The sequence below is a fragment of the Anopheles maculipalpis genome, chromosome 3RL (genome assembly GCF_943734695.1).
Source record: "Anopheles maculipalpis chromosome 3RL, idAnoMacuDA_375_x, whole genome shotgun sequence".
In the NCBI taxonomy this organism is placed as follows: Eukaryota; Metazoa; Arthropoda; class Insecta; order Diptera; family Culicidae; genus Anopheles; species Anopheles maculipalpis.
In genome coordinates, this window is record NC_064872.1 from 55,154,352 (window position 1) to 55,179,948 (window position 25,597).

Here is a 25,597-nt window from a genome sequence, read left to right on the forward strand (position 1 = left end):
TGGTTTTTAACTGCCCGATCTGATCTCTACTAAACGTAAATATAAAGAAAAAAACAAAAATGCCCGTATTATGTATTGGCTCGGAACCAATCGGTATGGTTCTCTAGTGATGCACTAGCAAAAAAAAAAAAAATCATTCTCACAACCTCCGGAGATATACACAATTACTTGGCATACGTAGCATAACTTCATTAGCATATTTCCCAAACGTGGACAGCGATTGATTCACCCTCGAGAAGAAACACCGGTCAATGAACAAAACGAATGGCTGACTAAGGTTTTATCTATAAGTAAGTATGTGGCGTGTGTCGCGTGTGGAACATATATCGTTGTAAAATGCTCATTCGTTATTGCCGGAAGGCTTACTCCATAATGCATGTGTGTGTATGTGTGTTATTGAGAGATAAAATGTACGCAGTCAAGACGGTAAAAGGGAGTACACTCTTCCATGTTCTTACTACACACCCTGAGGGTTACTGTTCTTCTATTATTGAGCACGACACGATCGAGCCAGGAGATGGAGAAAACCAAACTCGGTTTACGTTTACCCTTACTACCATGCAATCCTACGCATTTCTAAAAGTTATAAGTATATTCTACGTACTTCTTATATCTTCTTCTTTATTTCTTTTCTTTTTAGAGCGTGCTCATCACGCACAACACGCCTCAGCAATTAAGGGGAGGGACAGCACCGCATAACAGCATTTAATTTCGGTTGAAACCACCAGATCCAGCGCCGCTCAGATTTTCACGAACGCTAAAAATAAACATGGAACCAAAACTTTCATTAAACTTGCTCTAAGAAGGTTTTTACAGGGTTTCCAAGAACAACAATACATGTGCGAGGCACTTCTATGGTCTAGAAAATGGACGATGGATAGGTAGAACTAGACATCCGTCATCGTTTCTAGACGATAACGGATGTTGGACTGGATTAACGCGTAGATAAAGTGGAAGATGGAATGTATTTTACCGATTATTTTTCAATTATTAGGAAGCGTTACCCCGAAACGTATACAACCGTTTCACCATCCGTTTCAAATATGACTGTCCAGTTCGTACCAGCGTTTGTCCAGTTTAACTTAACCATCGTCTAGAAACGGTAACATATGTCTAATTCTACCAATCCGTTGTCCACTGCATCATGACCATCGTCCAAAAATGCGTCGCAAATGTCTAATTCTTTTCGGCAGTCCTGTATTAGTGTAGAAGATTAGAATATAAGATAGGAAGAACACAAACAATCAAGTCACAACCCTTTTGCACAATGGCCTACCGCATGATGACGTGTTAGTAAATGTAGCAGTGTGTTCGTTGTTACGGTAGCGAGCGGCAAACTTTGTAGAAAGACGAGAGATTTATTGTTAGTATCGTAAGCCAAACAACAAAATCACTAGTCTTCCATACAATGTTTTGCCTTTGGCAGTAGTTATAGAGATGTATAGAGGCGCACAGACAGACAGTTGACGATAATGATGATGATGATGGTTGTTATTTAAGCAAAACTATCAAACAGTATGATGTGGGTTTATTATATGCGATAGGAGAGCACTCGTCATTCCGTCTGTCCTTTTGCTCCCATTATTCGGCGCAAAATCCCACACCACCCATACCACACAAAATACGACCATTAAACACAACCCCCAGTGGGAGTGGTGATCGAGTTGTTAGTTCCTCTATATGAGCTGCTTACCTTTGCTGTAACATGTACTGTGCGGCCTGAATTTCCTTCGGGGTCCCTGTGATCGTGATGATTCGATCATTCGATCCGGGTAAGGCTTCGTCGATTTGGATGAAAGCGTTCGATTCGTTCCGGATTCGACGTATTCGACCACCACCCTTGCCAATGATGGCACCGGCCAACTGCAAACGAAATAATATCGAAAAGATTATAGAAATTCTCCAGTAAACACGAAAAAGTGCTCACTTCCAACCAGTGAACTTACATCTTTGGGGATTGTAACCTGCGTGGAGGTTTTGTTATCCATAGCACCGTTGTTACCGCCGCCAAAGTTGCCCAGGCTGCCATTACCCAAATTGCCACCAGCACCGCCCAGGTTCAGACTGCCGAGATTACCCAAAGCAAGACTGTTGCCACCACCGAAGCTGCCACCCATGTTATTTCCATTGATGGGATTAGCCCACGGGTTGATGTAGTCTCGATCCCTGTAAATGTGTAATGAAGAGAGAGTGAGGGAGAGAAAGAGGGATATCCACTTTTAATAAATCTATCCATGTGACTAATCCCTCCAAGTCACATCATAAACTATCTGCCTCACCTCATTCCACCGCCGCCACCTCCACCGACGCCTGCCCCAGCACCACGGTTGGCACGATCATTTCCACGATCATACCCACGGTTGGAGCGACCACCTCGATCATCGTACCGATCGCCTCCGCGACGATCGTATCCGCTGCCGGGAGCAGCACCGCCCGCATTACGGCCACCATTACGAAAAGCACCACTGCCACCACCCCCACCGCCAATACCGTAGCCGCCGTACTCATCCGCGTACATGTCATCGTAGTTGTGCGGATCGTAGTTATGTACCGGGCCCTTTATCGGTGTGCCTTTGATCAGCTTGATGATTTCGTTCAACGTCTTGAGACATTGTTCCTCGCTGCCTATCACTTGAGCAATGCGGTCTGTACTTTGTGGTGGGATGTTTGAAAAGATCTTCAACCGGCATCCGATTTCCTGGAAAAAAATAAAGAAATAAAACCAAGTGATTAGAGCTAAAACAATATCCAAGTACTCATTGCTAGAATACGCAGCAAACACAGCCACATGACACCGTTTCAGATCAAATAGAACGATCCCTACTTAACGAACCATTGAATGAAGCGAAATTGAAAGGACATCCGGATAGCTAGGGATAGGATAGCATATGTTATGTATTAATGGAACTATTCTGCAACAATTACCAGAGCCGTAAGCCGTTTCTTCCTATTCCCTACTATTTTCTGTTGCTTTTTATTGAGTTTTTCCATGGAACATTTCGCTATTGCAAAAAAAAAGAAAAAGGCACATGAGAGAAAACATCCATAAAATGACAAATAATGTCCAACTGATGGCGCATTTTCCTTCACAAGCCTGATCAATTCTCCCCCCTGTTTCGCTTTAAGTAAAAACGCATTCGGGACTTCTATTTTAACTGTGTTATGTACGGAATACATATGCCAAATAATGCGGTCCTTCACAATCCAACGATCCTTTTTTTATTTTTGGAGAGGCGACACACGAACAAAGGAGAACCTTTTGCGTGTATAGAGTTGGTATAATTAAGGCAAGATCCGCAATAAGAACATCGTCCTTTTTCGTTGTGTCTCAAGGTATTTCCTGTACCGTAAATGATGATGGAGAGACGTGTCTCCGCTTGATCGTACGTAACGCGCGTTTGCACCATCTGCGCGCGCGAAGCAACGGCGCAAGACAGCACACATATGCGCACACACACAGCGCTCGAATTAAAGCTTCGGAACGAAAAACTACCACCTAAGAAAGGAAGTGCACACAGGAAGTAGAAGAATGCGATAAAGAGGAGAACGTACAACTAACGGATGTGGCATATAGCATCGGATCGAAGTGGAAAAGAAGCAAATATAAAAGGGTAACAGCAAAAAAAAACCGGGCACAGCAGCAACAGCAGCAGCTGTACTACACCAAATGAGAATGTTGAGAGAACACAACACCACATGTAGAAAAATGGAGGGAAAAGAACAAAATAATAATTATTCGAGTCACCTTAGCATTTTTTTTTCGTTTCGTTGTCGCTTTTAAAACTACGAATCCATGGAAACTAGACAGGACGGGGAAGGCTTCAGTGTGATTGACATGCCTTACTCGCATACACAATGATCGTCAATACTATAAAACCACTTTTTAATGATCACTTTTCAAAAAGCTGATTTAAATACTTTTTGATTTAGATTTAGATACAGTAGGTGAAACTTTACAAAAACATGTAATGCATGCTATATGCTTTACATGTTCAAACATGTAAAGCAGGAATGTCCAAAACTATAAAGAATTTTTTCTGAATTTAAAAAAAACTAGTTCTTCTTTTATAGTCTTTTTTCCTTCATTTCATGCAGAATAAAAAAACTACTGATACCGGATTTTATGATTCATCGAATGAAAGTTTCCAAAATGTTCAAGTAAATTTTACAAAAAAAAAACTAAATACATTCGTTGAAAATTGGCTTCACACAATTTCATTTCTACCGGATGTGCAATAGCTGGTGATCTGATTTTATTGGTGGTCACTGAATGTGCCCCAAAAGCTCATATATGAAAAAAAAACCTTATTTCCTCGACACAAATTAATTTGCCGAAATTTCTACAACCTTTTCAACACAAAACACACATATCCTTCTGGATATGCATACCGTCTTACAGAAAAAAACTACATTATTTACCGTCGTCCACACACATGGAGGCTGACTCTCCTAATTGACAGTGTGCCGCGAAAGGTACGCACAAAGGAAGCAAAAAACAGATAACACTTCACGCAACAGGGCACGACGACGACGGAACACACTAAATTACGATCGTCGATAATGTGACGATGACGAGGCAGATGCGTACACCAACACCGCACGGTAGCGGCACAAGGATACCGCGTGAATGTTGCACGTACACTCACACGCACACAAACATCCAAGCTCGTAAGAAAAAGAAGGAAGCAAGGGCTGATCCAACAAAAAGAAAGAAAAAAACGGTTCATTGCTTGCTCCAAAAAACAGACAGCTGGCAACGATGGAAGGAAAAAAAAAGTATCGTCGTGCCCATTGCTTACTTGATGGATCCAGTGGTTCTCTTTTGTGTTTCATTTTGCTTTGCATGCAGAACAGAATTCCACCGCAATAAATCATCTATAAATACAGTAATTCATTTTTAAAAGTAATTTGAATGTCATCAAACAATTGTTTTGTAATTTGTGCTACACGCTAACGCACGCAGGATAATCGAAATTTTGTGCCTGAGCATCATTACAAGTGCCTGAAGGGGCCGTGCTCTGTCTGTGTGAGATAGCAAGTAACCACAACCGAAGAATACACACAACGTGCGGAGCCGGAAACACAACTAAGGATTCGTGCGGATTTAACACTTTTATCGATTTGACGTGTCTTCCCAACTAAAGTGCCATGCTCGTCGTACCTCCTCGTTTGGGAAGAAGCTCCTCGTGCGAAGTGTGAAAAACGAAAGTTAATACAAATCCTTGTCTGATCCTTCTGGTCTGGTTCTGGTTCTGTTGGTCGTGGGGGGGGGGGGGGGGGGTGTCATGGATCAAATTCACCAAAAAAACGCACCCAACGCGCCATGTACAGAAAATTGCTAATCATTTTCCACAGCTACAGAGAGAGAGTTCCATTACGAAACTCTTACAAGAATAACAGCTTACCGTTCGTTTGCCAGGTGTCACTATGAATTCCTCTTGTACGGTTTATAGGCCCGAAGAAATCAGTCGATGCCTACATGCATGTCCTTCGGTGTGCTCTACATCCTACACATCAGCGAATCACCATCGGGAAGAGGAGCACGGACTCTCCAAAGAGGGAACATCATTTTCTTGCTCTCGACCGAGACAAATTGAAATATTTCTTTGTTCGATACCGCAACAGGAAGTACCGAAAACAAAGCGCACCACCTAGGTCACCGAGGACCGAAGGTAGGCGGATAACGGAAGTCGGTTGAAGCGCGCGCGCATACACACACACACACACACACATACTGATTAGTAGCAGGCACCTTTCTCCGTGCATAGGAGTAACACCATGTAGTCCGCGTCGAATTTGAAGCATTCAAAAAAGAGTTAAATGACTCCTTTGCATGCTGTTGTCAACCGTATCACAATCTATTCTTGCTGGCAAAGACCGTGCTTACTACGAACACAATATTTTTCTTGCACTACCGCGCTGCTGTACAACCGTCCTAACGCACTTCTCTAGACCAAGTTAACTAGAAGAATTCGATGCACAGTAGCAATTTAGATCAAACTAAAACCGAAATAAAGTATAATTTGATGCCGGCCGAAAAAGCCCTAGTTCTTCGAACGGCAACTGCTCGATGCCAACTGAATGACGAGAAACGTGTCCATTGAACAGAAAGCTGTTGCGCATGCCTTAACTCTCACTTTCTCTCTCTCTCTCCCTGGTTACTATCATCTTCACTTCTTCCTTCGCTCCCTCGTACATCTGTGTGTGTGTTTTTTTTAGGGAATGCAGTGTCCTTTTCCTTTCCCTCGATATATTCGTCTCTCCAGCAGCTGCCACCGTCACCATACGCACTACAAAAAAAACGTATCTCGTACCGCGATGTGCTCTGCTGCTCTGTGCTCAGCTCTTTCTCTCGCGCTTCAATACGGATTTTCGTACACGTGCACGCATACAGAGGTAGGCACGTGACAGCATACATCATATCGATGTGATGCTTTTGCCTCTTCTCGGAAGATCCTTTTTCGCTTCTTCGGCTTCTTCATCTTCTTTGTGTAACAGTCCCTAAAACCTCGTCACTCTCGCTGACAATGAACCATGAACGAACAACTGCGGCTCGCCATCGTCTCGTCAGAGAAAACCTACATCTTTTTCCTCTTCATCGTCGTCCACACGCATCACAGGATTTCTTGTTCTTAAGCCTTGGTACGAGGTAACCTTAGATTACAATTCCTTCATTACCTGGTGACTGGTGCAGCTGGCACACCCCGTAGCTTGCCGTTGCCTGCCAGCCAGCCCTTCAGAGCTTGCCGGACGTACGTTTGGGTTTCTTTTTCTACAATCAATCAATAGGCAACCTCTCGCTCTCTCTCTCTCTCTCTCTCTCTCTCTCTCTCTCTCTCTCTCTCTCTCTCTCTCTCTCTCTTCTCAAGGATTGTTTGTAGGGTTTGTAAGCTTCCAACTAGCACCTGCCTGCAGCAGCATACCAGCAACTGCGTTTCCATATGGCAGCAAACGAAGGAATACAAAGAGGCCCTGCCTGCTGCCACGCACCACCTAATGTGCAACCGAAGCATGTATCGACCTCCAAACTACGAATATCCCAAGACATTATATGCCAGAAAATCTTCCAATTTACAGGATTTCTTCAGTTTCTTTGTTACGTCATGATAGAAATCTTGTTTCATTTGTTTAAAGAAAAATAAAAACCTTTTTCAGCAACTAACCCACAATCATCTTGACGTTATACTACATATCCTAGGGTAATGATCCTTCGATTTCCGTAACCTTTCCGCGTCAAGAAAATGACTACCACAATTGACCAAGACAATCCTGACTCACTAAGGACTAACAATAGTAAACTAACTGTAGTCCGGCAGACCGCATATATTCACCCCATCAAATCCATATGACAGCTAAACTACATCGAAAAACCACAAGAGACAAAGCCATACGGACAGCGACGTCTAGTGAGTAGCAGTAGTTTGTCGCCTGAAAACTTTGCCATAATTACCCTACATTTCACACAGTGCCATTGCGTCCTCCTCAGCAGCAGCGCTATTCTCTACGGATCGGACCAAAAGAACATGGAGCAACGTTGAGGAGGGCAGCGGAAGCAAATGTGCAATGCTCTCATTATAACCAGTGGTTAGAGTCATAATTATTTCCATGAAACGTTGAAAATAGTTTCCAACATGCATCCCGGGAACCAAGCAGGCAAACTAAAGGAGGTCATACAGCCATCGGCCAGCACCTTCTGGTAGCCGTGGTTAACCAGCCTGCACCACATACCACCACGATCTTCTTGTTGCGTGTCTGTTCCCGCGTAAGGATATCTCGGGCGCGGTTGTAAAACTACCGCAGTTGTGTGTGCGTGGTAGTGGTGGCATGCCGCTCCGGGGTATGCCACCACTACCATTACATGCAAGGGCCGATCACACAACATCCTTGCGTGCCCCCCGTCATGGTTCTGTGCGTATCTTAATAACGATTCGCTTTTGTCATCTGTTCCCCAGGATTACACACACAATACGACTACCACTGCGCGTCGCCTGGCAAACCGTGCCCGAGCGCACATCGCTGTATGCCACCACTGTTTCCTGCCAGCCAGTTTGTGGCCAAAGCATAACGCAGCTAACCAACACATACTGTTGGCGCCGTTAAATGCTCTAACTGCAGACAGAAATAGCTCGCTTTCCCCCTTCTGTGGCGACAACCCAACGAACTGTCGATCATTTCGGCGCACCAACGAATGGTTTTTGCTCACTAGTGGACTTTCCCGGTAACATCTTACTGTGGCACCTCGATGGCGCACAAAAACCCTGCACACGACGACCTCGAGGAGCAAACGGTGCCGAAACGGATGATGATGACGATGACGATGATGATGATGATGATGTTGACTAGAATTTCCAAACTGTAAGGATATATCCTACAAAAATGATTACGACCATTGGGAAGTACTTTTCCTTTTTGCTCCGTATTTTCCTTTACTCGCCACATTTTTGGCGCAATGAATTCGATGATGCACACACAAACCGCCATCATGTTGTCCGCCAAACTAGTTGCCCCCATTGCATTCCTCTTTTCCAGCCTCTTCCTTCTACTCTAGATATTGACGTCATATCGGCATGAAAATTGGCTGCACGCAACTAGCGGCCCCTTTACGCTTTTCGCTTGACAAAGGGATACACAAAACGGAAACCGAGCACACAAAAACAAGGGGGCGCACACCAAGTAAGACTCAAATTTTAAATCGTCAGCGGAAGGGTCAAAAACGCCAGAGATCGCTTGCCATGTCCGAGTAAACTTTCGTCGCGATATGGACCCTGTAAGGACGCGTACAAACATTCCACGCGGCGCACTTAAACTGTTGACTCAGAGAGTTCATAATTTATCCGCGCGCTGTTTGATGATAAAATATTCAGCGACAAACCGGGCAAGGAGAGCGACATATTCGTCACAGGCCAACTATGTTTGTGGGTCGTAAAGGAATTTGGTTCATTCTGTTGCTGCTGCTGCTGTATGTGTGAGAGTGAGTGTTTGAGTTGTTTGGTACTTACATCCTTTATCTCTTTTATTTTGCTTCCACCGCGACCGATGACGCATCCGGCCAGACTTAGATGGATCAGTATTCTCAGCTCGTACTCATTATCTCCAGCCTAGTTCGATCGGGGATGATCGATACAGGAGTGTGAGGATGGAAGAAAAAAGAATATAAAGAAATTAAATGGTAGCGAAATGGTTGGATGATAAATTCTAATAAATTTAACAATTTCTTATTCTAATTCTTGTTCACTCCTTATGGAAAGTGGGCTGTTTAGAGAGCTAATGACATCATTTCTTTAACAACATTTATTGTGTTCACACTGTATAACATGTCTGTGCGTATAGATCACGTTTCTTTGATGTAATTGTATGTTCCCTTTCAAAAGGAACGTAACGTTGCCGAACACAATGAGCGCCCATTATGACGCTCGTATCCCTATGACTGGTAACTTAGTGCCCTTATTGTTGAACTTCTGTTAGTTTGTAGAACTATCACCATAATTCAGGTCTTTTCGCTACCCAAGGACTGTGACATCTAGATGCGAATAAAAATGAAATTAAAGCAATACACTCGACACACGATGGCCCGGGAGAGAGAGGGAGAGCTTGCGCCATGATTCAGGATTCAGTATGCACCACGAAAGGGTTTGTACATTTGAAAACGGCAAAACCGTACTACAAATACATCAACACGAACGAAATAAGAGTAAATACAGGGTACGCGCGCGCGACCGTCTACTACGTATAGACAATCTGACGCCATGCACTTTATGAAAATTTAAACTCGTAATTACGGCAAACACGCGATTCCAATTGTTACACAGTACCGGTTAGTTTGACTGTGGTTTCGTTGGTTGGAATGGGACTAGTTGGATTTATGGGAAGGATACAAAACAAAAAATAGCAAGCACAGCATTACAGGCTGGTATAGTGAGTGTTTTTGGAGCAACTTTAACCTCGGTCTGTTATTACTCTTCACAAATTAAAAACATAAAAAACATGACCAATTTCCTCCATTATGTGTTACATTGAGTGTGAATTGTAGATTATGTACGTCTTACACGAAGGATAAAAGCATAGTAAAATATCAAACTTTTATGAAGCCTGCATACATTTGTTGATTAAAAAGTAATATGCAACAATCATCCCGAATGGAATATAAAGAGCGACAGAAAGACTACTGCAGTACTAAATACTGTGAATCTTTAGGGCACATAATTCTCATCATTCATAACCAATAACATACAGCAATATTATCAATTTAAAACAAAAATTACCCCATCTGTCTCTTGAATATGAACTGCACTTGCGTGCGGTAAGAAATATCAGGGTTCTCACGATCTGGCATACACGTTAATCAAAATAGAACAATTCTACGGTTTTAAGTCCATACTGACAATTAACCTGGCTTTAAGAAACGTTTTGATCTTCATAGAAGTAAATAACCCTACAACTAGATAAGCAAGCGACGCTTACACATTCCGCTATCCTCTTAGGAATTTATGTTAAAATCAATGTTAATCCAAACAGACATCATTTTCAAAATCTTTTAATACCTCCAGACTTTGAAACTTTCTTGGGAACATCCTCAAATTTGTTTGGTGAAATGATGCGATCTATTCGGCCACCGACAGATTCTTTCCAACGTTCTGTAATCAAGGGATGTTTCCCTGTTTCACTCTAGATGTTGCAATGAAAGTATGCTTTGGTAAATTTACGTTGTCAGAGATATTATATTGACTGGAGGGGAAAAGCGATCCGGTTGTAGAGACAATAACGACACCTGTCTTCACATGGCAGGAGCGGTATTCAATACCCATCCTGGCTACTTCCCCGTAATGAGGACTGACTATCCTAACTAACTAACGTGCTATCAGCAAGTCTAGTAAGCCATTAGACGACCAGCGTGATCTAAAAGATCATAAAGCAAAGAAGAGAAAGTAAAAATTTTGTTTTTTCATCAGTTTTATGAAATCGCCACAGACAAAATATGCCAACTAAGGCTCTATTAATGGCAAATTTATATTGTCAAATCCCTTAGTAGTGGTTATTGAGGTGATTTTGTCAATAGGGAATGTACGCCTTTCGTACCTGAGGATCATTACGTAGAGATAATTTGATGTGAGTAACTATTGCCAGTTAATACAAAAAAAATCCTCCAGCTTTGTGGATGTTTCCCTTGCGAGTCCTACAATCCAGCACAGTACACGAGTTTAAATACAACCTTATGTGTTTATTACTCACCCGATCAAGATGCTTCATCACATCCTTCACAACTTTCGTCACTGTCTCCATATCGCCACCAATAGTAAGCACACTGTAAGTACACAATCGACCGAGAAATGGAAAGGAAACAGTTCATTAGTAATTTTGCATATGCATCCTGGGGGCTGTATGAGTATGTTACGAATACTTTAGAACCTCAGAAACTTGTACGACACAACAATAAGTACGTTTAGAGAGTAGTCTTGCAGAGAAAATACATCGGTGCCGTTACATGAAATAATAAACAACATGATCAACCTTGGCTTTAGCCGGTCGTCGGATTCCATAACGTTAATCATTAGATTTTAATGGACTTTTTGGTGTAAAGTACGCAACAAGGGGAAGGTTTGTGACTTTATTTGGAATTAGTTTGAATTGATTTCAAACCTTCTAAAATTGTGCATCGAAATAAAACTTACTTAAGCTTGCAATATGGACAGGGAATTGTTACACATATTGTTGCAGGATATTACATTTCCACACCGGATGACGAAACAATTAATTAACAAACAGTTTTTAAATAGCTACAAACACGGTTATTTGCCATCCAAACCACCATGTAACCGCTTCTTCATTGTGGGTTAGTGATCTTAGCTTGGATACGTTGTGTTTTAATCAACAGGACAGGAAGAAATACTAGTCAATAGTTCATAGATACTATTAACAATTGCCATTTAAATACATGGTTTAGGTGTAATGGTGTGTTATTAGTCTTAACGAAAAGTCAATTAGCAAAGTAATTTAAAAATGCACATAACATTTAAATAAGCTATTTATATAGTGTATACAATGTTCCGAAACAGGAAAGTAACTGTGATACGAAGTTGTGACAAAAGAAATGCGCTCAAACTAAAAGAGAGACAGAGAGTATGGAAGAACAAGACAGACACGTTAAGGATGGATATCCCAAGGATAGCAACTTCCAGCTGTGATGATTGTAAGGATAATAGGATACAAAAACGAATGTAGCAAACACACACAGCAAAAGAGAAACCAAAAACAAAAAAAAAAAGAAGAACACGCACAAGATGTTGTAGCATGGTATAGGTGTGAGTGTTTACGAAGGATGGGAATTTTTTGTTTTTTTTGTCAAAGAGCTTAGGAGCATCACATCGCAATAGGGACACACAACACTGGTGGACATTCGTGATCCAAGAGAATCGTGTTTGTCGAATGCATTTAAGATTTGGGAAGCATCTTCTAGTGGGGGAGGTGGAGGAGACACAAAAGTATACGAAAGGGTACGAAGAAGGATTGGAATGTTTACTTCGCGTAAGAGGAGAAGGTCTACGAGCGGTCTTGCTGGTGGTGAATCTTCATACACGTAGAAATCAAACGGATTAAAAATTTGAATTATTAGATACTGGGAGACACACACACACACATACACTCTATAGTTCGCTGCTCTACCATCCACAGTCGGACAAGGACATAGAATTGTTATTTTACACAAGAGACATAAAAAGAGCATATCTACACTTTATGGATGTCAAACATGCATTTCGATTCGAGCACTACAATCTGAAGGAAGGATTCAAATTGTAATCGGTCATTTTCAGAAGGAAAGTTCTATGTGTAAAAAATAAAGAAAAATTCTGTAGCTCCTCTGTTCAAACCCGTACACTGTACTTAAGGGGACAGATGTAAAGACAGGTGCTTTTTACGTTTAATTAATGAGTTCAAAAAGGTCCCTATTCGACAGATGATGCGACCTCTTCCCAACCTCTACATGTTAAGTGCACGAAGGACTAATGTCTTTCATATGCTTTTTCCTCCTTCAATATACCGTTATCAGCAGATGTACGCATGGAACACGTCAATTATACGATTGAGCTGCAAAACAAAAAAAAACCGATCCATCTGCTTTACATCCTTTCCAACTAGCAGTGCTTTACTCGAAAATACATTACGGATACATTTAATTAATTTTGACGCAGTTTGACATAAATAAACGACACTTGAAACAGTTTCGCGCCAAATGGGTATATAGTTGAATGATGATAATTTTTGCAAACAAGTGGATGATTGAGTTGCGTGAGCGAAATACACATTTACAAAACGATTGCATCAAAAAGGAACAGTAGGAAATCCGATATTGATAACAACACACGACGCTTCATTCTGCGGGTGTCGGTTTTTTATGGAAATGGAAATAGATGGACTTTGGTGGATAATAATTATCATGTTCATGTTCGGGACGTAATAGTAGTTATTGAAAATATTGTTTGGTTTTGATTTGCTTAGAGAATATATAAAGAGAAAAATAAAAGTAAGAGGTCTTTACCGTTCAGGGCCAGTACAGTCGCCTACATTCACTTGGGCTTGATACTGCGCGCGCATTGGGGGGATGATGGGCGCACAAAGGACACGCAGCCGCACAGAAGAAGATTGGGTGTGAGAGTGTGTGTGCGCGCGCGCGTGTGTGTGTAGTTTTTTTAATTAATTTGTTTCGATTTAGGTGATACACACACACATACACACACACACATAGACACGAGATTGGTTGGTTTTCGATTCGTGTGGTACAGTTTTTGGGGTTTTGATCAATCAATCAAACGATGTTGGAAATGCGTCCAGCGACACATATGCACAGAACCACCATTGGAAAAGAGAGAAAGAGAGAGAGAGAGAGAGAGAGAGAGAGAGAGAGAGAGAGAGAGAAAGAGAGAGTAGAAATTTATATTATTTTCCAGAAGAGATGATCCGAGATCCGAGTCCCGTCAGGCACGGATGGACGGACGGATGGACGGACGAGTGAGCGGGCGGGCGGGCGGGCATTCAGACGAGTGTGTAGGCAGGCACGGGCAGGTGAGCAATCACATCACATAGGGCAGGACATATAGAAGTGACACAACAGGGTCGATATGGTGACGTTGGTTGGTGATAGCAGTAGCAGTGGCAAATTAGCGGTAGAATTGGTAGTATAGTAGGAACAGTAGTTATAATAGTAGCAATAACAATATTTGTTTGGTAGCGGTGTGATGTGGTGCAGCAGGATTATCCGGATCAGATTCCAGAGTGATGGATCACCCCCGATTGTAGATCCGACCGTAAAGTTGCCAATACGACGATTGTCGTTATTTGTTATCAAGATCATGTACGATGAGTTAGATTAGACGACCAGCAAGATTCAGTTTTTCCACGTGTTGTTGATTGTTTCAAATCATGGTTATGGTTCAGGAGGTCACGGCGCGAACAGTGGCCATTGTATCAAACCAGTGGGATGATTATTTGTGAATTTTTAACAGCAGCGATTAGAGTGAGAATTTTTTGGCCATTCGGTGGCGCAATCAGAGTCAGATTTGGTATCATGGGATCATCAGATAAATGACGAACAGGTAGTCAGCCAGGTGAGTCGTGGTGGTAGTTGTGGCAGGTGGGCAAGTGGACGAGTAAATTGAAGTAGTAGAAGCAATCCAGCAGAAGGGCAGTTGGATCAATTGATAACGGATTTGCCAACGACCAGAATCAGTATTGGGTTTTGGAGATCATCATAACCCCGGTTGTCAGCATTAGGATTTTCGTGCGTCAGACACGCCAAAGGATCACGCAGACCCACCGATGATATCATGGCAAGCCAGGTAGTCAGTAAGAGTTGAGCCGTAACGTTAAAGATGATACACAGTGGTGATGGTGGAACCGATGGGTTATGGTATAGGAATGTGGCCGAGCGTGTTACCCAGAAGAAAATTATTCCAGAACCACCGATTATTCACAAGACGTCCAACATCGAGACAGGATCATGTACACAAATGTTAGGCACCGGCATGGCACACGTTCGGCGTTGTGCCGGACGACGGATCGTGGTGTCATGGTTTGCCGAACGGTACCCGGAAAAGGTTTAGTGTTGGTGTGTTTTTGTGTGTAATGTGCACATTAAGGACAGTTCGCCAGGAGACACAGACCGTGCGTAACGTCATCGTTAGGGCATCAATTTCGGGATTTCGCAGACATCACCACGCACGCACGCACGCAGGTTTCAGGATGAGGTTTGTTTAGAGCGGTTCGGTTTGTTAATCAGCGCGCGTTCACAAGTGAGTTGCATTGGTTTTGTTTCCCCCAAGTTACAGTAGTGGTAGTAGTAGGGCCAGTGTGGTTTTGGTTGGTGGCGGTTATAGCGCAGTAGACGGACGCGAGTAGTCATTTTTTTTTTAATTCAATTACGATACCAACAGTACAACACACCCCGAGAATCGATAGATTACGGAATACATATGAGAACGGGGGAGAGGAAAAGAAGAAGAAAAAATCATATTTAGATACAGGTTCACGTAGAAAACCAACTATTCATTAGAAACATCAATAAAGAAGGAGCAGAAACTCAGAAGAATATCGAACGAGCAAAAACTGATAATGGTATAAAACTGTTTTAGAAACCGAGTTTAACACATTTTTGGGGTTACAAAAGAGACGATTGAAATAACCAAACTTTACTCGAGAGCAACAACACGAGACCGGGCTTCCTGAACGAATCTTCCGGAACGAAACAGGCAAAAGAGCAAGTAGGAGAGATAGCGAGGGCGAGAGAGTTAGAGCTGCCCATCTTGCCACCCATCTGTGCGTGATAAGATATGACAGATAGGTAGGTAGTAGTTATACTCGCGCGTTAGTAAATAAGGTGTATATATCATCTACAGTGAGATTTAGAGATAACTATCGCAAATGACTTTCGGAAAAGTCTGCTCTATATTTCCTGTTAATATTATTATTAGAACCATATCTATAAGGCGATATACAATCATCGTACGATGGTAATATAGTTCGTCATCTTCTTCCGAACCAAAATAGTTGTACTTTCGAGCTATTACATTCTGCATCAAACGATCGGGATGAGAGTAAGATTTGGTTAACTAATAATCGTGCCGATGTCGAAAGCAGAGTATACGAAAAAGAGGAAAGAAACAAACGGAGTTTTACGAGTTAACGAAACTTAACAAATTAGATATATATATATGCATTAGTTTCTTTTTTTTTTGCTTCCAAAAAATAAACAAGAAAACGTAATCGTCATTAACCATACCTCTGTCCGTAGCTTTTGGATATTATGACCACCTTTTCCAATTATTGCTCCTGCCATCTTGTTTTTTTTTTTGCGAAAGGAAATCCCGTCCGTTGGTAGATGTGTATCGGCGTAAAAAAAGGCGTAAAATGGAAAGAAAAGAGAGAATTAGATATAAAACAACACTTGGTAAGGAGAGCATTTCCTTTTCATTTTCATAATCCAATTTACTTACCTTGCTCGGAATCAACAAACGGACCTCCTGCTCCTCGGAGCGCATACGCTTTACCGAGGATTTTGTGCTGGAGTCAGACGAATCGTCCGCTTGAGCATTATTCTTGACATTCTGCTCATCGTTCGATCCATCCTGTTCGGCGGACACTTGTTCTTCATTTCCACCATCACTGGCATCTTCGTTTCCACGCTTCATGTTACAGCTTTAAAGCAGAATAAGTGAAAAAGAGAAAGAGAGCGGATCAGAAAATAAAATAGACACAACTTCAATTGTAACCCCCTCGCGATTTGCACGATTATGATAATTAAACCTTGATCTTTTTCTTCTACTACTCAAAAGATTGCAATAACCTCACAAGACACCATTCTACATCTAAGCACATCACCATGCCGTTGCTGCTGCTGCCGTCAACCGTTTGAGTGGGATGATAAGAAACTTTGAAATTTAAAATAGGTTGCACAATGAATAACGCCCTAATACCGCACAAGCAGGGTAAGAGTTGATTTAAAATTGTGTAGGCCCCCGCGGGTTGGTTTATTACATCAGGACAATCACTGTGTTTTAGACATCATCTTATAAGGAAACATGATCATCTACTACGACACCGGAGCACCAGCATTTTGCTCTGTTGACAAGCTTGATTCGTATGAAAATGTGTCACTCTATTCGCCTAAGACACATCATCTGTCGACCGTCACTTTTTTCCTAACCTTTTTTCTCTTAAATTTGTGTACAATAAACTTTTCTCGAATAATAGCAAACTACGTCTAAAAATGTCACGGTGAGGTGACACTGTTAAATGTATGTACCTTACTCATTTATATTGCTGATCGAAAACGATCGTTCGATCTTCTGCTTATTCAAAAGGGTTTATCCAGCAAAAGCAGTATTACTTCACTACGCACTAACAACACCTTAACACCAAGACTTCCACTACACTGTACAACAAACCAGTTTTTAGTTTCACTACTGTTAATGGTAATTTAACATAGCCAAGATCCAGAGCCAAAGGATCAGACTCGTAGAACCATTTAGATGCACCGGAAATGAACGACTGACCAGGGTTCTACCAATGGACTCATATTTATTGATAAAATTTTGCTGGACCCACTGGAAGATATGCTGCAGGCGAAGGAGCATCAGCAACCTAAACCGCTTGGGCCACAGTGTTCTGTGCTTCCGTCGGAGGGGAAGTTCGTTTCACCATTTACTACTCGGACTATCAATTGAAGGGACATATTTACTAGCTAGACATCACTCTGACCACATCATTGGTACACGTAACTATCTATCTATTTCCTCTTCATTTCTCGCACATTATCCCTCTTGCCTTTATCCCTTTTTTACATGGACAATTGCTCGGGGAGAAGAGTTTAAGGATACTAGAACGATTTGCCCCCTTTGCGAACGAAACTTAATCATTACACATGCCACACGAAACTATTACCACATAGTGCGGGTCACCACCACCATCGCCGGACAACTTCGAAACTGGTAATTTATTTTCCTTTTTTTTCTGTTGCCTTACATCGACAACGCTAATACGCGTCGCGTGGTTGTGGGCAGCGGCGGTAATGCCGGCAGTGGGAATATTATTTTTCAATACCAATGCTCACGACATCAGCAATAAATAGGACACAAAGCAAACACATATGGCCCACGAGCGGACTTGATGGGGTGAGGAGGTGTGGGTTAATGTTTGAAAATTTTAAAACAATTTTCTATCTTCAAACACTATGTTCAAGTAAAGAAAAAAAAATGGTACTCCACAGTTCTACTCGTTGTTGGCATTCGACCGACCACACACTCAAATTCTTACCCTAAAGATCAATAAGTGGACACTACCAAAAATCCAAACTTCCGCACTTTCGATTTAACCCGATCGAGAGTGATCATTCGCGTACCACTTGACCCACTGAAACAGACTGAAAGTAAAAAAGCGAACGCGTCTCGCTCATTCCGTTCGTCCGCATATTCTGGCGACAAATAAACAAAACAACCAAACAAGATCGTAAAACTGCTGCCCACGCCAATCGCTAGCTATGATCACCACACGTTGGGGGGGGGGGGGGGGGGGTGGCTGCTGCCTCTATACCACGCAGCAACCCGGGCAAACCAGCAACACGGGAGAGGAGAAAAACAGCGTGAGGGATCCCGGTGGGCCTTCGTTTAGTTTACTTTTCACTACTACGGGATCACAAATTCCAACGGTACAGGTGTAGGTCGCAGCAGCAGCCACAGATGTGGTGTGCTTACGCAGCACTTTACGAACACGAACCGCGTGGATTAGTGGATTCGCGCCACAGCTGATGCTTCCTTGGTGGAATGGTAGTCAACCACAGAACTGTAGCACCTAACCACACTGCTTTCAAGTATACCGTGTAAGACGCGGTGCATAATAATAATCAACTTAGTACTTCATTTTAAAGCCTAGCAGCCTAGTTTCTCGGAAGAAGAATGTTGATCACCTTCGCACGACGAGCTTTTGCTATCTCGGTTGTTAGAATCTATACGAGAGTACTTTAAAACTGTTTTTGAAACATGACTGATTTTTCACATTTCCGTGAGCGTTTGTCATTTTTTTTCACTCGATTTTTAAATTCCTGGCGCATACACAAACTACCTCGGCATGGGGCAACGACGTGATAAAATTATGATCGACGTAACGTGACGGATAACATTGATGTTTTAAATTTCGATACTGCATTTATATCAAACTATACAAAATGTTGTAGGATATTTAAAAATCAGCGTACAGCATAATTTAAAATATTTTTTGATAATATAGACTGTACAAGGTGCAAATCTAGTAAGCCATTAGATGGCCGGCGTGTTCTAGAAGGTCGTTAAGCTAAGAAGAAGAAAGAAAGCTCAGGTGACTGAGGCGATGACGGCAAAGACCTTCGCACAGCAATACCAGAGGGATTCAAACCCCCCAACAGTAAGAATTGACTCCAACTAAGTGATAATAATAAGTCTATTAAGCCATTATATGGCCGAGAATATATCGAAGGCCGTTAAGCCAAGCCGAGAAAGACTAACCCTGAATGAGAGTGAAAATAAAACTCTGCAACAGATACAGGATGCCGATCCATATGATGTAGAATGGATGAATCACTTGGGAGAATGCTTCAAATGACTTCAAATTACAAACAAATAAGGGAATGTTGGCATCAAGTAAGAAGAAAGAAGCAGTAATTAGAACAACTTTCAAACCGATTTTTTACGTTAACCCCGTTCAAATGTGAATAGTGAATAGTTCATTTTGCTTATTCAACAGGAGAGAAGCAAACGTTTAGTGGGAATTCCGCAGGAAATAATAACAATTTCACAAAAGTTCCACAGTTGAGTTGCAAATTTCCACCAGCTTATTCCAAGATTCCACTAAGTGATCGCAAAGTACCACAAGAAGCTTGCACTATCTTTTTGAAAAATTCTGAGTGTTTGAAAAGCTCCATTCTATGGATTGAAACCCTGTTTGTGATTCAACGGATATAATGTACAAGTATTCCACAAAAAAAAAAAAAAAATAAAATAAAATGTATATATTTATCCTTGGTCGTTCATTTGTTTTTCCATCTTCGCTTCAGAATTTTTCGATAAGGAGGAACGGAGGATCTTATCCTTCAATAGGAATCTACCCAAATAATAATTCAGAAGCGCCGTCAGTCAGTTTCTTAATGTTTCTCACAAAAACAACTTCGTCCCAGACGTGGGCTGCATTTTCCAATCACACAACAATGTATGTTTGCCGGAATATGCATACCAATAGATTATGTATCTTGTACTGGTACTATACAACTGGAAGCAGCTGTAATCGGTCAGCGTTGCATCTTTAATGCTCAAGAAGAGAATCCATAATATGAGTAATCGTTCAATTTATATTTTCCAAATTTTTAATTACATTTTTAGACTGCATTGGCCATAGTTGCTGCAAACCAACTTTATTAGTTGCTTTTAATGATGCTTTTACTTTGCATAGAAAAACAAACAAACAAATTCATTTATTTTTTGAATCTTTGCCGTATGGTCAAAAAATCGAAATTCTCTTGAAACTAATTTAATTTTTTTCTATTTGCGGAAGAAAAAAAACACACTAAATGACATACAAATAAGCTATAGGAGAAAAAAAGAAATAGAAATCAATAAACAGACCAGAGAATGTACCTTGTTAAAAATTTGCAACCGCTCAACCTAGCAAAGCGTTAAAAAATGCATTACCAGCTGCAAAGTTTCAACGTTGTTAGCGATGCAAATTGTGGGTGAATAATATATGCCTTGTATAGGCTAGTGGAAATTCGCCACATGCTTTCCAGCAGAGTTTACTAAACCTGAGAATACAGCGAATGAAATGAATTCAAATGAGCAAAAAATGAAATTTCTTCAATTCCTAGAAAAAAGAGATGGAGAATTTCTTTTAAACATAAGTGATATACACGTTTATACGACTAGAGCGCTTTGGAGCGTATTAAAAGCCATCGAAATGTGTGAATTGCGGGACGATACGCTGGTGATTGCAGTTCATCGTTTCCGGTTTATTGCTTAGCCTATATAGGAGAATCGAATATTTTGTAATTTTGTGAAATTATGTAATAATCATTATTTAATATTCGTCAATTGCTTTATGTCATACGTTCGCTTCTCCCCCGCTAGCGGTACAGCACAATTAGCCTAATATGTGCTCTTACAGAATGATTTGCATCGATAAAGCAAAAGCAATACTATCTCCACTTGCCGTTCCTTCAAGTATATAGCCACCATAGAACATCAATCGAAGACAAATGATAGAATGTCTTCCATGCCTTTCCTCCGCGCAGTACAATAATGAACCACCAGCCGCCGCCGTCTGGTTGACCAACCGATGGCCAACAACACCGATGGTGGCGTCTCTCCCCGACATTATGCTCTTATACATACGAAAGAAAGTTAACATCCTACTGCCCAAACACCCACCAACGGCCGCTTTCCAACTGGTCCGCTGTCTGTCACCTGCTCATTGGGGTGGTGTACGTTCATCAAACTATTGCCAGAGCACACAGAGACCCTGTACTCGCGGCTGGATGTGTGTATTATGTATGTAATAGCAAAATTGATGGGCACATGCCGCCAGCCTGTCCGAGTCGCAACAGAGAGTCGCGTCTTTGGCAGCAAAAGCGCCACCACAGAACACCACGAGACCGGGGTAGTTATCTTTTTTTTTTTGTTCTTTCACTACCACACGCCGGCTAATGTTTGATATTTCTCCTCCAATGTCAAAACAAATCGGTTTCCATGGTGCCCAGCGACACAATGCTTTTGCCGCAGCTTGGCCGTAATTTTTCACCTGGTCCTATCCTCACCGACAACACCACCCTAATATCACCAATTGAGCGGATACGGGACGGGACGGGAATGGAACGATGTTCTCCGTGTAGGTTATAGGACTACGGCACGGTATGAACCATATACTATGCACTCTTATGGGTGGTTATCTCTGTATTTTTCCGGTCGTGGACACATTAGAGGTGCGCTTGGACAGTGAAGCAAAAACCAAAAAAAAAAACGTGTAACATACGTGAACGATTGTTGCTCTCTTGCTCATTCTTGCCATGTAACTGTCATGTAAGACTGAACCCTTTACACGCCCGTATATTCTCACTCTTTAATCGGTCGTATCGATTTGTATCGGGGGGCAAAAGCTTTTAATCTTGTCAACGTTAAAAGTCGAATTCCATCCATCGGTACGATCATCCAGAAGAGATGATCATAAACATTCAATATATTTCGCTTTGGTGTTTAAAGTGGCCTACTAGATCATGCTGACCACACAATAGGTTACTAGATTATTGTTCAGTTTTGTGTATAGAGGATCGGTTCAGGTCAGACTTCTTTGCATAGGCTATCGAAAAATTGACACCAAAATATACAATTTCTCATATAAATATTGATTTACAAATTGCCTCAAAAGTTATGAAATACTTTCAACAACAGTGCGATTGTAGATGATCAATATACGGTCGATAGGAAAGCCATTAGATGGGCAGTGTGATTTAGAAGACTTGTTAAGCCAAGAGGATGAAAAGTATATTACAAAAAATATGGAATCGATAACGCTCGTCAGTTATCCTAATACTACAACGGAAGCAGCGATCTTAAATCTCATATTTAATTGTTTAAAGCCCTACTATTTAAAATAATCCATGAGGACGTTTCCAGTATCCACTCATTATAGCTGGGATTTACACTAAACTAACCTGTCCGTATCGAATCGGATTCTACTTTTACAGCTGTCAATACAAGAGTCAAAGTATTATTTGTTGACCCGGCGCGTCGTAATAAGATTTAGCTCTAGCTCTAGCCGAATGAATTGACCTGAACGAATAATTCTTTCGGGCGCATTTAAGTTAATATTAGCTAGCAGAGTGGTGGCGTCGACTTCACCCCGCCAAAGAAGCTGCCGAAGAGCAAAACGAGTAAAACGTCTGGCGGTAAGCATATGGATCGTTTTCCCCACACGTAGGACTGAACATCCTAGTTTCATTTAGTTCAAAGAATCTAGAAATGGGAGGCAAAGACCTCTCGAAGTAGTGGTGCTGAAAAATATTAGCATGATGAATAAAGCAGTGTGATTCTTGAGGCGACTTGAAAGCTGCAGTAACTATTCCAATGCATATTCGACTTCTCTTTACAGAGTGGCGTAGGCCACACCGGCCAACGAACAGTTTACTAGACTTTTTGATACCACGTAGTTGAATAGTCAGTCCTCAAGACGGGGGAACGGTCCGCATAAGATTTAAATTCTAGTCCTGCCGTGTGAAGACCGGCGTTGCGCTGTCGCCTCCACCAACGGACCGGATCGCCCTTGACGCAAATCCGAGACTTCTTTAGATTGACTACTTTCAACAAAAACTAACTTCACCAACACATCATCGACAAACAGCAGATCGATTGCTTTTCACATACACAGAATAAAACTAGTCAATGGCCTCCATCAATCCAATAGACACTGTCTTATCAATATCGCCGTTCTTTAAAACAAAACGAACAAATAAAATTCGTTCCGTTTATCTTCGGTTCGTCTAATGTATCTGGCTAGGCCCACAACGCCAACCAACGACAACCAATAAAACCATAAACAGATCAAGTGTTTCTCCATCCGAAATGATACGAATTTTGCGCTTCTTACTAAAGTGAAAATCGATTCGTAATTCCTTCGCCTTATGTCTTCCCATCTCTTTCTCGATAATTGAACGCTCCCTCTCACACACTCTTTATCTCGCTTACGCACAAATTATGTGGAAGTCAACCATAAAAACTCACTACCAGTGAATCACACTGCTGGCCCGATACGCATCTTTGCACATTTTGTGCGATTTTGTGTCTGTGTGAAACACGGGTTCAAAAATTTGGCACTCATCTCTATTTGTCCATCCCAGAGTTGTCTCTAATTAACGGGAAGAATTCTGTCGTTCGTTACACACACACACCCATGAACCGGGAAGAAATAAAAACAGACAACTTTCATAAGCCATTCCGCGGCTACGACGACAACAGCGTAAATATTTGATCATCATTTGCATATTGGCACTAGACGGCACGGAAGAAAAAAGAGGGCCGTGGTCATTTTTGCCAAACGGCGAAATTTGACCCACTAAAAAAGCGAAAAAGCAAACACTCATCATCCCACCCACCACCACCAGACCTGGAGTACGCCCGGTACCGTTACAATGCCGGCTGCCAAAAACGATCTTTCCTACCGCTGTGATACTTCAGCAAAGCTGCCATCATTGACTCCTCGCAGTCGCTCCAACAGTCCCAATTACCAGACACAATTTGCTTTCACGCATCCAACCATATCTCGGTCCAGAATTCTACCACGGAACATTACATAACCTTGGGAGTATTCAAGATGGTGAAGCGACAAAAAAAAATCGAAGCGTAAGGAAAATGCCCCGAAAACCTTCCTTCAATGAACGGTTTCCAGCCAACGATGAAAACTTCACCCAAGCAGCAAGAATCGGTGTATGAGCCTTTCGTCTCCCGGACGGACGTGCGTCGCATGTGGAACAGTCGCGCACATTACGCCATTTTTCTTCGAATGGCTTCCATCCGCACAAACATGTTCCGTCTCCCGCGTGTTCGGAAGAAAACTTTCTCCTGGGCAGGAGCAATGAGGAACGAACTTCCCATACCGCGGGCACGTTGCATAACGTGGACAAATTCGATCAACCTGCAGCCGACCTCGACCATTTCGGTTCGGTCCGGCCAGACCTTGACGCCGGTTCATGGAACATTCCACCCGTTCTTTTCGAGGGACAAGAAACCGGTTCCCAGTGACCTTCAGGGGCACGTTTTCTTTGGCGCTCGCTGGGAAAGGATATCGCGAATGCGGCGCCACCACAATCTCGTACGGCTCGCTCTTGTTGCACCACCTCGCGCCCTCGTTGTGCGTTTCACAGCGTGCACAACCCGGTAGGGTAGACAACACACAATCACACTAACGCACACACATACTCTTTCCCGGTCCCGGTAGGAACGATTCCAGGCTTATCGTAGAGGTAGCGACGGCTAAAGCGTCAGGGATAGATTTAATTTGCTCATGATTTCACACTTACCCTTGATCGATTGGAAATGCACCAAAGATTACACCGCTTTTTTGTTTATGGCTATTACTTTTTGTCGAAATAACACTTTCCCGCAAAGCTTGGCGTGGCTTGCAAACACAATGAACTACCTTCTATTTCGAGGAAGAAAATGGAGCAAGTACAGCAGCTCGGTCGAACCCACGTAGATAATGTGCGCTGCCCGTTGACGTCATCTCGTTACTGCGCCCCGGTGCTCTTGCGAGACAGAGATGCCTAGAGTAGAAGAAAACCAACCTGTCCTGGCAATGGGGTTTGGCTGTGCAAGAAACAAGCTTGCTAGAGTGTGCTTCAGTTTATTTGATTTTAGATCGAATGTTTCGATATTGATACTTAAAAAAATTACAGAAAATCTTTTTGATAGTAGAATTATAATTTTCCTAATTATTGCACTTCAATATACAATTAAAAATAATTATGTTATAAAAAAACAATTAACGCTGAAATGTATTTACACCTCTCTCTAAGAACCTTGTTCATCGAACATCGATC

The 25,597-nt window shown here is 42.0% G+C and overlaps 3 protein-coding genes across 3 annotated transcripts in view; 1 reads left to right on the forward strand and 2 right to left on the reverse strand.

Annotated features, from left to right (window-relative positions):
- LOC126562041 (uncharacterized) overlaps positions 1-25,597 on the forward strand; it is a 307,548-nt gene that overhangs the window by 179,477 nt on the left and 102,474 nt on the right. The gene's annotated exons all lie outside the window — the stretch shown is intronic.
- Positions 1-25,597, reverse strand: part of LOC126563385 (histone H4) — a 109,673-nt gene that overhangs the window by 47,026 nt on the left and 37,050 nt on the right. The window lies entirely within an intron of this gene.
- LOC126562269 (heterogeneous nuclear ribonucleoprotein K) lies at positions 697-25,238 on the reverse strand. Its single transcript, XM_050218729.1, has 10 exons — positions 25,079-25,238; positions 16,485-16,686; positions 16,271-16,327; positions 13,535-13,578; positions 11,230-11,302; positions 9,000-9,098; positions 2,280-2,698; positions 1,947-2,166; positions 1,694-1,863; positions 697-757 (listed from the first exon to the last, which is right to left on the reverse strand). Exons 2-10 carry the CDS (start codon positions 16,677-16,679, stop codon positions 706-708), a joined length of 1,329 nt encoding a protein of 442 aa, XP_050074686.1. The 5' UTR covers positions 16,680-16,686; positions 25,079-25,238; the 3' UTR covers positions 697-705.